This window comes from Spinacia oleracea, chromosome 4, assembly GCF_020520425.1.
Source record: "Spinacia oleracea cultivar Varoflay chromosome 4, BTI_SOV_V1, whole genome shotgun sequence".
Classification (NCBI taxonomy): Eukaryota; Viridiplantae; Streptophyta; class Magnoliopsida; order Caryophyllales; family Amaranthaceae; genus Spinacia; species Spinacia oleracea.
The window spans coordinates 59,191,290-59,208,865 of NC_079490.1; the positions used below are offsets into that span (position 1 = coordinate 59,191,290).

At 37.5% G+C, this 17,576-nt stretch overlaps 1 protein-coding gene across 2 annotated transcripts; it reads right to left on the reverse strand.

The window, feature by feature from the left end:
* Positions 1-11,175: 11,175 nt before the first annotated feature.
* On the reverse strand, positions 11,176-17,355 carry LOC130459862 (uncharacterized). 2 transcript variants are annotated; one of them, XR_008919570.1, is made up of 2 exons: positions 16,534-17,355; positions 11,176-12,013 (listed from the first exon to the last, which is right to left on the reverse strand). XR_008919570.1 is itself a non-coding variant. In XM_056827483.1 (2 exons), the coding sequence occupies exon 1, from the start codon at positions 15,523-15,525 to the stop codon at positions 14,605-14,607; it is 921 nt and encodes a 306-aa protein (XP_056683461.1). In that variant the 5' UTR covers positions 15,526-17,355; the 3' UTR covers positions 11,176-12,013; positions 14,455-14,604. The 2 variants fall into 2 exon arrangements, 1 of the variants encoding a protein (XP_056683461.1); XM_056827483.1 differs by having other exon boundaries at positions 14,455-17,355.
* Between the last annotated feature and the right edge of the window lie 221 nt (positions 17,356-17,576).

Genomic DNA, 17,576 nt, shown 5'->3' on the forward strand with positions numbered 1-17,576 from the left:
GCAGGCATACCCCGTCGCAGCACCGCTCGACGACTAGCAAGGATGCCCGTAGGGCGCAACATACTAGAAGGCTGCGACTAGGGCACCCGTATAAGCTTAGTAGTCTGCCGGAGTACCCGCTCCCGCAAGAACCAGGCAGGGCCCCTAGGACCCTGGTACAGAATTCGGCAACGAGACTGGCGCCGAGCCTCCACCAACGCCTCTGTCTCCTCTAACCCGGCCCAGCAGGACCAACTCACCTGTTTGCAAAACTAAAAACAGACAGGTCAGGTAACTCGCATAAAATGAGATAAAGTAAGAAAGGAAACTAATAATACTTACCAAGTCAGGGCGCCCATCCGCGATCATATCCCTGAACCTCTTCATAGGAGGGCCGAGGGCGTCTCTTCAGCTTCCCAGCACTACCCCAGCAGTAGGCCACAAGGTAACCCCCGACCACTCTACCAGACCGAGGGGCAAAGAACGGTAGACGCTCAAAGGCCCACAACTGGATAAAGAAACAATAAAAGCAGGTTAATTAAGTACGCAGCTCATGTTGCACTCCTAAATGAAGAATACCAAACACGTACCTCAATGAGTCGCGGCACGGCACATAGAGAAATAGGCCTCATAGGCCTATCTGGACCGTCAAGGACCCGCACAGCCACACTCGTGTGGCTAATCAGGTTCGCATAGGCTGCCTCGCCTCAGCAGAACGAACCTAGCTCAGATAGCTCCCGCACAAACGAGATCAACCAAGGATCCACTCTCTCAAAACGGTTCGACAAGATGCGAGCATACCTCCCCGCGGAGGCACAAGAAGGGCGACACTCCGCCAAAACATCCACCAGCAAGGAGTAAGGCATCCCCTTCCCTCCATACTTGGCCACCTCTACGGCCAACTCCTCCCCGATACATTCTCTAACCGTCTTCTGCGACAGCATATCTCCATCTCTGATGCTATAAATCGAGGTACCCGTAAAGGACAAACCCGTAAGGGAAGTGTAGTCCTCAGGAGTAATGGTCATCTTCCCACTACTACAAAAATAGCCTAAGAAACCGGGTAAAATAAGGCAAAGAAACCTCACTTTATACGGTGCCTAGGTAGTAGGTCTCTTAGCATAGAGACCGGAGTTTTCACCTGGTTTCTTTGATATATCTAAGAAATCAATTTTGACATAAAACTGGTAGCTTAGATCCTATTATGTGAATTTAAATACAAAGAATAAGAGACCGAATTGAGGAAATATGCGGTTACTTTGACTGTACTAAGAAACCACTTTGTTACAATGTGTGGTTCCTTTGATATTTTTTTAAGAGACTGTATTTTAAGGATCTACAGTTTCTTTGGTTCGCCTCGGGTATGAACGTGTACAATCTAAGAAACCAGATTTATTGAATATCTGGTTTCTTTGAATTTTTTAAATTTTTTATATTAAATTTTAATTGGCTATACTAATAAATTATTGACAGATAATATATTTTCAAATTACATGGTACTTGTTAGATTCCATCCAATATCCAAATTGGCTCAATGGTATGGTAGTAATCCATCAACTCTATATTATATGCATAAAAATTCTCCAAACCGACCAATGTACGAACTTCTTGTTCTCCAAAGCAATAAATTAAATAAAACTACTGTAATATAACATTCTCCAAACTCCAATCACAAGTTCAAATCTAAAAAAGTACTTCAAATGTATTAACTTGCTACGAGATTCCCAAAACATTTGTTAGAAAGTTTCAATATGCACTAGCTACAAAGGTCATTTAATGATCAACGTCCAAAAGATCATTTTCTTCATTTTCATCAATCTGATCATTGATAACTTGTTTTTGCTTAAAAAAATATGTAACCAAAGTATCCCGTGTCTCGTCAATCATCACTTGAGAATAAGTGGCGAACTTGAGGAAAGTACTACATACAAGACATAAAAAACAATTAGACTAAGTATATGTTAAAAGATATAAACTAATCAAGTACATGCGAAGTAAATTCTGTCAAGGATGCTTAATAGCGGGAGCCACATATACAGGATACTTGATGTACGGGGAAAGTGACATAAAAGAATCCAAACGGAAAATTCTTCAAGTGGACAAAACATTAAGGTTTAACAGCCATAAATCCTCATGATGATGCAAAGTACACATGTCAAGGAATATTGAGAGAGATACTAAGCTACTGTGTAGTTACAAACTCATTCTGTTAAGAGTTTCGAGGTAATGATGTGTATGTGGTACTTTGAAGCATGAAAACCGGTGACACATCAGTCCCACATTTCTAAGCCAAATGTAATTCTTGATGACGATGAACCTCACATAGGAAGGAACATATGTAGATTGAGATGCATTCAAATAGTATTTGCTTCTATATTTTTGTCTGAGAGATGGCAAGAGAAAAAAAAATCACCACTATTATGTATGAAATTACCATGCCTGCTAGCAGCAGCACAACACGGCTGAGAAACATTGTTAAAGGCCTAAGATGCAACTGAATCATGCTCGATCTAACTCACATTCGGTAGCTAACTGCCCCTATTTTTTACACTTTGCTTCTTGGTTTAAATGGGTGCTGCAGTATATAAATAAAGAGCATGTGGAGTTTATAGCTGTGGTTTTGTGGAATATCTGGTTTGAGCGAAACTGTATGAGATAGGAGGGGAAGGAAGAACCCCTGAGGTACTGATTGCAGGCTCGATATAAATCCCATTCTGTAGTAGTTCGGACATTGTTAACTTGACTCCTTAATCTTTATACCTGCTTGTTTACCCAAAAAAGTTTATTTGCCTAGCTAAATAAATGATGTTTAGAATTTGGACCCTGTCTGAATTATTATATCTATCAAAGTGTTTGGTGTCGTCAGCTAACAGGGAAGGCTATCTCGTGTTACTGGTTAGCAAAGGGTGGGGGAGAGTGCAATGAACCCACCAACCCAAATGCATTCCATACCTACAACATAGCATTAATATGATGAGAATCACAAGCACATTGCAAGAACAAGGATGACAGAATATCATATAGGAGTCCTCAAACGAATTTAGGGAAGGTAAATAATAAAGACATACCCATCATGCTAGATTTTTCAGAACAACCGCAATCACAAAGTACTTTCATCACATTTTTTCCAAACATAAATTGCCATGACCATCCTAAATAAAATAAAACTATCCCTTAAATGCAACCAGATATACAACTTAGGTTATTATGATCTTAGCCATAGTTCGTGGAAGCTACTTGCTTCATGCATCAAGACACTCTAAAAGTAGGGAATGGAAAAAACATTTCACGCGAAGTAGCAAATAATATGGAGGACTACAACGCAACTTGCACCTTCAAAATTTGACATCTAAGTTTCATGATCATCACTTGGAAGCAACGGTAAAAGGAGAGAAATATCAGCGCTTAATAACGACTCAAACTCTGTTATTAAGCCAATGCAAAATTTAAAGTTTGGAGATATTTAGGAAAATACATTGTCGTGGTCTATCAGGTAATTCAGTTCCCCATTTCTGCTAAATTTCATTTTGAGTAAAGGCCTTCAAAAAAAAGCTTCATGCTCACACCCTAAAGAGATCTATATATAACACCTATCCAGTTAATAGTTATTAGCAGTCAGTGATGAGTTGGATCGAGCATTCTCTAAGGAATAGTTAGATATGAATAAGAAAACTGGTAGCAGCAAAGCAAGCCTAAAACAATATCTTTATTTGGAAAAAGGGATAAGGAATCATATATACTCACTTGATTGAAGCGCGAACAACAATGACACGAGCAACCGAACCAAATCAGCTAGCAACAAAAGGCTCCTAAAATTGAAAAAGAACAAAAAAAAGTTAAATTTCTAAAATTAACATATGGCCAACATATAAAAACCTGAATTATTTAACACTAAAAGTTATGAGCATAGGAACACTCTTTTTAACTAGCTTCTGCTAGACCTGCTAGACATATGTAGAATAGTTGACAGACCTGCTAGGCATATGTAGCGATGATGTGCAGCAAAATGGCGAAGAATTAGAGAAGATGACGAAGCTAACAAAATGATGCATGCACACTGATGCAAACCTTCTCAGCGATTATTAAGGGCCTAAAGGCCAACAACAATGCAGGACAATAAGTTCCCCTAGTCTGAGGTCTGATAATATGCAGTATTATGAGGTCTGATTACGCGGAATATTCTGAGGTCTGACTATACGCAATATTCTAACCTCAACACAACAGTGGGGGATTACCTATGATTTTTTTGCTGGAGTGTTCAGATTTCCTTTACGGTTTTACATCCCATAAATTCGTGCAAGGATTCTGTTAAAACGGGAAAAGATGGTTCATCTTTAATTATCACTTGAAAAACCGGAAGCTATGGCCAGATAGGATTCCGGTTGTATTTGTCTACAATTTCAATATATCGGGATTTGTTAATACCTATGACCATGAAAGTGTAGGATAAATTTTAACGATATAAAGAATGCCGCTTATTAACCGTCAGTCAGTCAAGGCTTATTTTCTACAATGCTGTTAAGCTTATCGTTTTTGGAAAGCAAGCCATCAAGTATAAAGCTTCTTATTTTTGTGACATCCCTCAAGCCATCAAGTAAGCGAGGGGTTGATGCATTTTATCTTAGGCAATTATTGTTTGTTAAAGAAAGAACGCTAGAGTAAATGGATAATACAGTTTAACAGCCAAGATGATGGTGTAGACATTGGCCCAGGATGACAAAGATCTACATTTGAGAAATAGAAGTGCAATGTGGTGTTAGGATTGCTCTCAACAGAAGACAGAGAGTTCATGTTGAATATTTATGATTGTCATCCTGATTGCAAACACACCTAACCTTTAAAAATCCATCACGTTTTTTTTTCCGCTATTATATTTGAGCTGGCTTCCGGTGGCTTTCATATTTAATTATTTAATTTTAAAGTACAAGATCCGCCCCTTTTATCTTTTTCTAATAGTAGAACTATTGGGATGTAGTTATGATGATGGTTGCTGCTACCTCTTTAGTTCTTCTGATTTTAGCAGAAGATCTAATGTGATGTCAGTACATTATTGTTATTGCGCTGAGTATTCAGGTGGTTCTGCAGGTGTTCACATCATACAAACTATAAATTTTCTTCTTAACTTAACTTGATAAGTTGTAACTCTGTTATAATTTTTTTTCTTTGTTAAATCCTTGTTTTGGTATATGATGTCTGGATTTATATTCTTAAATCTAAGAATCTTGTCCTGTCTGTACTCTTTCAGGTTTTGGAAGGTGTAATTCAATACCGACGGAATGCATTTCCTTTTGAACAGCGGGACCGAATGAAAAATTATATCTCTGATGCTGTTGTTCAGGTGTTGATGACGCATTTATTTGCTATATTCAGCTGTTTTATTCTTTAATTTTCAACTTCGTTCACTGGTAGCTTTCTAAGCTTTTATTTATTGTCTTTGTTCTTGGTGCTTTTTGACTTAATAATCACTGATTAGAATTCATTTCTATATTTTTTTTGACATGAAAGCTTTCAAGAGACGGGGCTTCTTTCAGGCAGAAAAGGTTATATCCTTAATTCCTTATATGTCAACAAATTAAACGTCATATTGGTTCATGTATGATTGATTCTATGTTAAAGATTGTTAATGGTTTTCAGTCTCATGGCCTGTGTAACTAATGTCCACGTGGAATAAAGTGAAGAGTTAGTTTTGATGGCTAGGAGTTTCCTTTGTGATTTTGAATTCCTTTCGGGGTTCTGATCACTTTGTTCAATATTTCAAAGTTAACCTTACTACTATGTGGAGACAATTGCTTAACCTGCAGTGCAAGTATGTATGTTCTGCAGACGAGTTTTTAGAATTGTTACATGCTACTTAAAAAAATATTATAGTTTATGTTCTGGCTAAAAACATACATAGGAATAGATATTTGGGTGGTGCTTGCTCAAATAATTTCTCTTTCATAAGATTCTTGTTATGTTTATGGTGATCGCTTGTAACAGGACTTTCTTCCGTAACCCCTTAGTCTTGTGTTTTAGTTCGTAAATCCCTTTATTATCTTTTGTTTGTCAGTTCTGTTGCTGGAAATGTTTTAATATATGAGTGGGGTTTCATTTTATTGGAAATTATCTAGGATGATGATTTAATGGTTCCTCTCATTTGTACTTACTATTTTATGGAAGCTGATTATTTTATAATCTGCAGATTCTGAAGCATGACTGACCTGCTAGGTGGAAAAGCTTTCAACAGCCACCTAGTCACCTAAGGTCAACAGCCAACAAGAGAAGACTGACTGAAACCAACACTACTAAGTCAGCCTTATGATTTATTTTATTTCAGTTACCCTCATTCCCTTGTCATCATACCAGCCACTGCAAATTCAACTAGCCAGTTGTTCCCGGCTACTAAATTTTTCATGCTAAATCAACTACTATTAGAAAATCCAGCCTGCATATCTGAATCTGAGCTTTACACAATACGAAAATATTTGCACCCCATTTGCACATTTCCAAACCGCATATGCCATGAACTTTAGCTTTGTGTTCAGATTTCAGACACAAAAGTTAGAATCACTCCTTTTACAAAATTTTCTACACAATTTTGTGCAACAATTACCATCACATTTCAGACTGGTAGATAAATGTGGCATTATGTTTTACTTACTAACAACAAACAAAAAAAATGTATATGCAGGAGGAAGTGGACTGACCTTTTTAATTTCCCCGGACGAGTTCACAGTAGGCCGACCTGGTCCTTGGCTCAGAATGCTTAACGATGCTTGGAACGACCTGGTCTTTCGATTTGACTCAAGTAGGACAAGCTGTCAGGAATTGATCCTGTTAGAAAATTAAGGGAGAAGTTCATTGTAAATGGTTGTTTGAAAGCTTGAAAATGGTCAATGCTACACAGCCAACACCAATATGATCGATCCGGTGGTTCACCAGATAAGGAGTTATTAGACAACCATTGTTTCTAAGACTTAAATACGATTAATATCAATAATTAACTTGAGACGTACTCAAGAGAAACAAGGTTGGTGAACAAGATGCAGGAATTCTTCCTCGAAGATTATTCTCTTCTAGTTGCAGAAGACGTAGTGAACTCAAGTGACCAAGACAGAGTTGTAGCCGTCCTTCAAATTGGTTCCTGCTTAGATCCAGCTCCTCAAGGTTCCTCAGTCTGCAGAACACTTTCCATAGAATAACTTGTTAGTATGGGGTATATCTTTCACTTGCTGGTAAATCGTAAGTCGTAACCATGAACATATATATATATATAATGATCATTGTTCAAAAGCGGTATTTGGCAATTAAATTCGAAAAATGTTTACTTTCTGAAAAGAAATCAACCAAACAGTAAAATTTTATCATACCTTTCAATTGTTTCTTCCACAGCTTGTGGAAGGGAGCTTGTTTCCTTATGAGAAGGAGATTCTTCCTTTCCAAGTTCTTCCACAGTAGAGGAGTTGTATATAAGTGAAGATAAGAGAGGATCTGGGTCGGGATTTGATGAAGAAAGTGCGAAAGAGGACCCTCCGAAAAGGGCTTGTCTATTTCCTTCTCGTAATTCCTTCCTCAAAATGCTAAACATTGAATTTGGAACGCCCCTGCGCAATCTTCTCCTGCGCTGTACGTAATCTGACAGTCAAGGAAATAAAATAATTCAAAAAACTAAACCCATAAGGGGGGCTTCAAAAGAGGGTAGCAACACTAGCAAGCAATAGCAGACACGACAATATCCAGCTAGAAAACCCAACTTGTCTTTGTACTAAGGAACTCCATTTAATTAGTTAGTTATCCAAAATAAACACTGATATATGAAATTTCTATAACGGAGTTCGTACTCTGCTTGATGAAGAAATGAATCCACTTCCAAATTATGGAAACAAGTCAGACAACTATGATCAAAAAAGACAAGGCATACATCCATAAATGAAAATTTGATTTGCTAAAGCCATGAGATTGCAAAGTGAGGAAGTTAAGATTCAATTCAACACAAACTATAAACTTGTACGGAGTAGTTAAATAGCTGAACAAAGATATGCTAAGCATAGCCGTACTGAGCTATGTAAGCTGTGAAAGATATCTAGGCTACAATCAGGTTCTTTTACGCAATCTTCAATTTTTGTTGTTTAATTGTGCATGAAATATTCATGTATTACCCAGAAAACAAAATCTTCCTCGATAAATTAAAATAACAAAAAGTACTTCAAACATATTCGTTTTAAGTGCCACATATCACAAAGAACTTTCATGGAACACGCAAGAGGGGGAGGGGGGAATTATCAATCTGCACAATTCAATTTTACAAAAGCCTCAGAAAAAAAAAGATATCTTCAATATATTCCCATGCTGCATTGTGATATGACCGACCATGTCCATTCCAACTCTCTTTGCACAAACAGGGCAAACCTGCAAGAAGTAAAGCAACACACCAGCAATTCAGTAGCAAATTAAGCCAGACTAGTTAAGTATTCACAGAAAGCCACACAGATGTCACAGAGATCCTAATTAAGAATTTTCAGTGAAATCTTCAGGAGTGATGAAAAATGAGCAGAACACATCAACCAACAGTTCCCTAATAACATAAATAGTTAAACCAATAGAATGCAGATCAGTCCAGCAACACATTGATGTAGCAGAAGCGCTCTGCTAAAACCTCCTTCCCAAAACAAAAAAGGAGAAAACACACATACGGGAAGGAAATACAAAAAAGAGACGTCTCCAAAGCACAATTGAAGTAATATATCTCGTTTACTGATGAAAAAAAGGTTGTATATCTTGTCATATCTATGAAATGGGATAATAGCTTGCAGTAAATGAAATCAACAACCTCCAAAATCCAACGCGTAACATATCTACCCGGAAAGTAGAATGAACACTAAAGGAACTCTAAAATTAAAAGAGAAATGTTAGATTAACATTTGTTCAAAGCATGATTGACCAAATATTTGTCATTCGTTAACGGAAAATAGCCATATATATATAACCTCTTTAGTCTTTACTATAAAGAATACTACGGAGTACTAATCTACTATCATCACTTCATTAGAGAAGAAAACTTTACGTCTTCAACACTTTCTACATCTCCAAAGATCAGAAGCCAGTACAGTTAGCTTTGAGAACCCGGGTAAAAGCCTTGCGTCTAGGCCTGTTATTGATGAAATATTTCTCATAACTACTATCATCAGCAAATCCAGGCAACATATTGAGGCCTGGTTATTTCCAATTAGATCAGGTTTATTGAAGTACAATTCAAGAACCGATGACAAAAGTTCAAATGAAAGGAAAATAAATTCAGACAAGGACAAAAAATACAATGACTTACACAAGTTTAAATCGGGGTTTTTCATGTCAAAAGAAAGAAGCCTGATGACAAAAGTCAAGATTTTTGTTTGGTATTAGGGGCATTGAGGACTCTGGACACAAGATTGTTGATGAGATTACAACATTACTGTAAGTTCAAGGGAAGCGCAACAACTGATGGCAACATTCTCAGACTATTAAAACTTATGTCAAGCACTTCCAATTTTTCTAGTCTAGGAAATTGAGTCATCCCTGTCGACAAAAGAAGATTTTTCCAATTTTTAGGGATTGAAGAATGCGATTTTTCAACACCTATATCAATTGCTGGAAATGTAAGAAAGATAAAATAAAATTTGACAACAATTCAAATCGAAAAATAAAAAACAAACTAGCAATGAATTATCAGCAAAATTCGATAGAGATCGATACAAAGTGCAATCAATTATTAAAGGTAAAATTGATACTCCAAAACAATTCATCAGAGAAATTCATATGGAAAATATTACGAAAGATATTCATATGGGGAAAACTTACCAGCGAAATTCAAGTAGAATCTTACAAGAGTGCGAAGAATGAAAGAAGGATTTAGGGTTGCTGAATGTTGAGGAATCGGAGAGATGAAGAGTGCGTGGGAGACTGGGGAGGTTAGAGACAGTAATGGAGATTTAGGGGTTTCATTTTCTTTCATTGAGGAGGTTAGAGGAAGTAAACGATTCCGAATTTTCGAGGGAATCCAAAAGAGAAAAAATTCACACTAGTATTCGGTTTCTGAAAGTAAGATTCTTAAAATAATAATAAAAATGATAATTTTATATGATAATCGAAAATATTTTTAAAATATTATATTATCTAAGAAACCATATATTTTAGGTATGAGGTTTCTTATATTTTTTCTAAGAAACCACACTTCTAAGATAATTTGTTTCTTTATTAAGAACCCTAATAAGTGACTTATACGGTGCCCTAACAATGGTTCCTTAGCCCATTTTTGTAGTAGTGTCCCCCACGAGAAGTTAAAAGTGTTGGTGGTATTGATAGGCGTATTTTCCGTCGTTGATAGAAAACAACCTAATCAAACAAAATTTATAAAACACCTAAACTACCGGCTATATTGACTATAGCGGCAAGCGTAGGGATCGTCCCAGAAATGGATATGTTTGACTATTCAATCTATGCGTTCACAAGCTAGTTCGGATGGAATTTGAGTTTTGAATTCTAATCTAATGAAAGCTAGAAATGCAAACAAATAAAGAAACTCTAGAGATTTCGGGAATCGGCTATGGAAATCGAATCAAAGGAAGCACAAGGTCCAAACATTCATGAATATGCAACGACATAGCAAATAGGGGAATGAAAACTAATGACGAACCCGCCACCTCTCGGATAGGGAACGCTAAGCGTCTAACCCACGGAAGAGCTTTCGCCTAATCCTAGATTAAACTAACTAGCATATAATAGGAACTATCATTCACTTGCACAAATTAGGCTCACAATGTCTTGCCAAACCTAATCATACATTCCAATCTAATCCAATCGAATAGCATTCGCGACTACTACTCAACTAGTCATGGAAATCCTATCACTAAATCACATTTAATCACAACATCAATCATGAATTTCCCAAAACTTCTCCAAATTCAATCCCAAAGCTTCATCCCTAACCTCTAGACTAAACTACTCAATTAGCATGATTAACATCAACATTAAACTAACATCAATCCTAATCATGAATCTAGTAGCAACAATGAAGCTAATTGAATCAAGAAAATTCAGAAAATTCAAACCACAAAATTTGGGGAAAAAAATCAAGAACATTCAAAATGAGAAACTAATTCTAGAATTCAAGAATGAAATCAAAGCATAACGAAATTAACAAAGAAATTAAAGAATTAAAGAACAAAATCAAAAGAAGAATTAGAAAAGTAAGAATTATACCAAAATTGGGGGGAAAACCTTGAAGAACAAATTCTGAAATTGAAGAACAATGGCTACGAATTTGATGAACTAAAACTGAAATCTAGTGTTTGATTTTATGAAATTGAAACCTAAAATCTAATCTAACAATACTCTAATCTAAGCTACGCTAATCTTCGCTGCTGCCTTGCTACGCTACTCTAATTCTCGCTCTAATTCTCTACCCTAATCTAATCGTTGCCCTTTTATACTGCTGACTGCGTGCCTGCTGCGTGCTACCTGTGCGAACGCACATCTGGGTGTGCGCGATCGCACCACAAAGGCTGAGTTCCTGCCTTGATTTTGGCAATTCGTGTGCTCGCACTAAACTTTAGTGAGGTCGCACAGAAGCAGCTCGATCGCACAGCTGCTGTAAATGTGCTCGTGTGTGGCTGTTATTCTTCTCTATTGTTGCTGTTATCATAGAGCTACAAGGCTGCTCTCAAGGCAATGCAAAGGAGCTCGTTGGTGAGCTTAAAGAGCTGCTGTAAAGCACGACTTTGGCTGCTAAGTTGTTGTTGTTCTTATTGCTGCGTGTTCTGCCTGGGCTGTTGCTGTTCGAGCTGTAGCTGCTGTACTGCACTTGCTGCAAGGTTGCTGGTTGTGTAGCTGTTATAAGGTACTCAAGTGAGCAGCAACGAAGCTCATTGGTGGGCACCAAGGGCTGCTGTAAAGGCGAGTGCACAAGGCATGCTGTGTGTGCCTTGTTGCTGCTATTCTGATCTCCCTTTGCTAAGTTGTGCTGTTCTCTCGTGCTTGGCAAACAATAGAGTCTCAGGCCCCTTTTGTTGCTACTGGTCTGCACACACACACAAGAGTAAAAGTGCCGTAAAGCATTATTAAATCGTAGAGCATTTTATTAAAAATCGAAAACATTATTATTGATTCGTTTAACATTTTTACAAATCGTAAAACATATAACTTGTCGACAAGCATAATGACACATTATTGACACGTTAATGCTCAAAATGACTCTTACGCAATGAGAATGCGCACAAAAGGCATATTTAGAGCAAAAACGACTAAAATATGCGCAAGACGAGAAAATGTTACGATTAATGCAAAAGTGCAACAAACGAACGAAAAACGATAAAACTAAGAGAAAATAATAATAAAAAGCCAATAAAATGAACTAAAATCCTAAGCTAAGAGCGACATAAATGTCGCTCATCAAACTCCCCCAAGCTAACCCTTTGCTTGTCCTCAAGCAAAGTTAGAATGAGAAACGGGGAGGAGAATGAGCTTATTTATTAAAAATCAAAATTACGAAAACAAGAATGCACACTAACTCACTTTTGTAGGAATCACGGTTGAATTTAAGCGCATGCAACAAGTTCTTTGAACCCCACAATCGCTCATGAAGGCGAGTGGGATCTCGCAAGGGTTTCCAAAGAGAAACACCCATAACTCTTCCAAAAATTTGAATCAAGGCAAGAACTAAAAATAAAAAAAAAACAAGAAAAGAAAGAAAGAAAATAAAAGAAAAAGAAAAAGAAAAGAAAGGAAAAGAAAATGAAAAACGAAAAACGAAAATACAAAACTCAAGATAAGGGCCTTTATTATGGAACAAGCACAAAAGAATCCTAATATTACTAACTAAATAGACGAATGCATGCTAACCAATGTCCTAGATCGAGTGAAAGATTCAAATGCCAAGCAAAGTGAACTAAGGGTAAGCACTAATCAATTCCCCTACAACCGAGCATACTACGTCAAATCTCTAGATCCTATCCACCCTTGAGAATAGCGTCTCGAGACACCGCGAAGGCGCCGGAAAACAAGATTAGGCTACCCGACATCTTAGCATGACAATCCCATTCCCTAAACTTGACCAAATCCTCCCTCCACCGACAATGACTCAACTCAAAAGGGTCAAGAGAATTTTTAGGGTGAAACGTAGGCTAGGGGTAAGGTATGGAACAAATTTGGTAATTGGTGCTTATACCTAAAGTGAAGCGCAATGATAGAACTCAACTCAAGCAAATCGAACCAAAAACAAACTCATACCACTTATTTGGGGTGCCCCCAAGATTATTCAACAACTATTCTAAACTACAACTCTTTTTGCACTTTTCTTGATTTGATTTTCTCTTTTTTTTTGTGTTTCAATTGAAACTTTTCTCATGCCTTGTTTTTCTCTATTTTTGGCTTTTTCAAAACTTTTGTTTTTGCTTATTTATTCACTATATACAACATACTTCCCAAACTTTTCCATTCATACCAATCAACATTCATTCCTCAACTTTGCATATTCAATCAAAACCAACAAGCATCATAACTCAAAGCTTCACTATCACTTCTAAGGGTGAAAACAAAACAAAGGCCATTAGGCTTGTAATGTGCTCATAAGAAATGAAGGGTCAAGGCTCAAATGGCTAGCAAAGGGGGCAAATGAAAACAAAAACATATGAGAAAAATAGAAAATAAAGTCCTAAACTAAAAAGAAAAATAGTCACCGAAAGAAATGCCTCTATCGTCCCCTAAAGTAGTTCGGTCGCGGTCTCGGGAAGGAAATAGTCAAATTCGGGGAATAAGAAATTCAATGCTAAGGATCCATGCCACTCAATATATGTATATGTGTTTGGGCTAATTTGAACATGAACCTCACATGGGAGCAAATACCACTCTCTCCGGTTTCAAGTCACTAGAGAGATCGACACCATCTTACCACAAGCCAAGGGTTCAAGACGCATGCTACCCAAAGTTCTAACCAACTTCCTTGACACCAAATCCTAGATTCGACCCAAGACATTGAAAACTGTGCAACCATCTACCAAAGGAATAAAAGCATTCTAGTCTACAAGTTCCAATTTTATTTGCCCAAATCAAGAATAATGCCTAAAAAGCTAGAAAAGACTTTCCTTGACAAAGATCGAAAAGGAAAAAGAAAGAAAAAGAATGAAAAAGGAAAACAAGAAAAAGAAAGAAAGAAAAATAAAGAAAATATTCACAAAATCAATGAAACTAATCAAGAAATATGCACAAAATCCAAAATATTCACAAAATCAAGCAATCCATCACATGGAGATCAAAGTAGCAACAATAGAATCTCCCCCCAAGCTCGAATCAGGCCATGTCCTAAAGGCCTAAAACGAAACTAGGAGGGGAACAACTACCCATCCAACCAATGCCCCGCAATAAAGATGCCCAACTCAAAGAATGCATGTGAGTTAGAAGGCTATTATCGGTGATGACGTGGGAGCAAGTCCCGCAAAGAACCGTAATAACGAACGAACTCACCAAGAAGATTAGCCGGACATGGCAAAGATGGATGCAAAGATTTCCACATCAAGATAGCTTGAGGCACAAAAACTTCAAAAATCAAGAAAAATTAGTATACATGGGCCAAATGGCCAACACCCACGGGTTGCCTCCCGAGAAGCGCTCTTTTTACGTCATTAGCTTGACGCTTCTTACCTCTAGTAAGTACCCCGACAAAGATCGCAATAGTTTGTCATATACAATGGCAAACATATCAAAGTGTAACAAGTAGGCAAGAGTCAAATGAGATGCAAGCACAAAGTAATATGCAACTCTGTGCCTATGGGGTGTGGGGTGCCAAGAGTAAGAAAAAACAAAAGGAAAAGTAAAAGAAATACTCCCTTCTTCATGCTCCTTTGAGTAAGGAGAATCATTAGGATCAATGGAGGAAAAAGAATCCTCAAGCGGCGGGAGTTTGGACAAAACGGGAAAAGAAATAGGAAATGAAGGATAAATGTTGAGTTTTCTCTTTCGGAATGGGGAATGAGGGAAGGGAGTGGGAACAAGAGTTTCACAAACAACTTCACTCACATCATATAAAGCACAAGAAATCTCAACATAAGATCCTTCATTCACTTTAAAATATTTTTGGTTGGCACATTCACTCTTTTCCTCAATTTGAATCGACTTAAGCACTTCAAGGCAAAATGGAGCAAATAGATTTTCATCACCATCATCGATGCACTCACTCAAAGAGGAACGAGTAGGAACAAACTCTCCAATACTCAACTCCTCAATGTCATGCATCATAGGTGGCAATGTAGCCTCAAACTCTTCTCTTATCCATGATACTTCCTTAATAGACTCTTGCAATAGGTTAGAAATTCCCAAAAAGCCTTTTACAACTCGTTGGGACATGTCCTCAAATAAATTCAAACAAGAATCTATTCTTTGCTCTTCTTGAATTTCAAGATACTTCATGAAAAGTAGCATCTCACGCAATGGTTGGGTAGATTCAACTTTCAAAGAGCTTAAGAATTTATCATGGAAATAGAGAAGATCATCAAGCGAAATCGATTCGTCATCTTGAGAAACCAAATAATTTGCCATTTTTTTCGGTTTTCAAAGAAAAAGAAAAAGAAAAATGAACTAGAATAGCGAACTAGAATGAAGAATCAAACAATGATGCCATTCCCCGGCAACGGCGCCATTTTGATAGGCGTATTTTCCGTCGTTGATAGAAAACAACCTAATCAAACAAAATTTATAAAACACCTAAACTACCGGCTATATTGACTATAGCATCAAGCGTAGGGATCGTCCCATAGAAATGGATATGTTTGACTATTCAATCTATGCGTTCACAAGCTAGTTCGGATGGAATTTGAGTTTTGAATTCTAATCTAATGAAAGCTAGAAATGCAAACAAATAAAGAAACTCTAGAGATTTCGGGAATCGGCTATGGAAATCGAATCAAAGGAAGCACAAGGTCCAAACATTCATGAATATGCAACGACATAGCAAATAGGGGAATGAAAACTAATGACGAACCCGCCACCTCTCGGATAGGGAACGCTAAGCGTCTAACCCACGGAAGAGCTTTCGCCTAATCCTAGATTAAACTAACTAGCATATAATAGGAACTATCATTCACTTGCACAAATTAGGCTCACAATGTCTTGCCAAACCTAATCATACATTCCAATCTAATCCAATCGAATAGCATTCGCGACTACTACTCAACTAGTCATGGAAATCCTATCACTAAATCACATTTAATCACAACATCAATCATGAATTTCCCAAAACTTCTCCAAATTCAATCCCAAAGCTTCATCCCTAACCTCTAGACTAAACTACTCAATTAGCATGATTAACATCAACATTAAACTAACATCAATCCTAATCATGAATCTAGTAGCAACAATGAAGCTAATTGAATCAAGAAAATTCAGAAAATTCAAACCACAAAAATTGGGGAAAAAAATCAAGAACATTCAAAATGAGAAACTAATTCTAGAATTCAAGCATGAAATCAAAGCATAACGAAATTAACAAAGAAATTAAAGAATTAAAGAACAAAATCAAAAGAAGAATTAGAAAAGTAAGAATTATACCAAAATTGGGGGAAAAACCTTGAAGAACAAATTCTGAAATTGAAGAACAATGGCTACGAATTTGATGAACTAAAACTGAAATCTAGTGTTTGATTTTTTGAAATTGATACCTAAAATCTAATCTAACACTACTCTAATCTAAGCTACGCTAATCTTCTCTGCTGCCTTGCTACGCTACTCTAATTCTCGCTCTAATTCTCTACCCTTTGCGCTAATCTAATCGCTGCCCTTTTATACTGCTGACTGCGTGTCTGCTGTGTGCTACCTGTGCGAACGCACATCTGGGTGTGTGCGATCGCACCAACATAGGCCGCGTTCCTGCCTTGATTTTGGCAATTCGTGTGCTCGCACTAAACTTTAGTGAGGTCGCACAGAAGCAGCTCGATCGCACAACTGCTGTAAATGTGCTCGTGTGTGGCTGTTATTCTTCTCTATTGTTGCTGTTATCATGGAGCTACAAGGCTGCTCTCAAGGCAATGCAAAGGAGCTCGTTGGTGAGCTTAAAGAGCTGCTGTAAAGCACGACTTTGGCTGCTAAGTTGTTGCTGTTCTGATTGCTGCGTGTTCTGCCTGGGCTGTTGCTGTTCGAGCTGTAGCTGCTGTACTGCACTTGCTGCAAGGTTGCTGGTTGTGTAGCTGTTATAAGGTACTCAAGTGAGCAGCAACGAAGCTCATTGGTGGGCACCAAGGGCTGCTGTAAAGGCGAGTGCACAAGGCATGTTGTGTGTGCCTTGTTGCTACTATTCTGATCTACCTTTGCTAGGCTGTGCTGTTCTCTCGTGCTTGGCAAACAATAGAGTCTCAGGCCCCTTTTGTTGTTGCTGGTGTGCACACACACACAAGAGTAAAAGTGCCATAAAGCATTATTAAATCGTAGAGCATTTTATTAAAAATCGAAAACATTATTATTGATTCGTTTAACATTTTTACAAATCGTAAAACATATAACTCGTCGACAAGCATAATGACACATTATTAACACGTTAATGCTCAAAATGACTCTTACGCAATGAGAATGCGCACATAAGGCATATTTAGAGCAAA

What these genes read in the sequence shown, in the direction of transcription:
- LOC130459862 (XM_056827483.1), bottom strand. Translation starts at nt 15,525, where the DNA reads ATGGCAAATTATTTGGTTTCTCAAGATGACGAATCGATTTCGCTTGAT.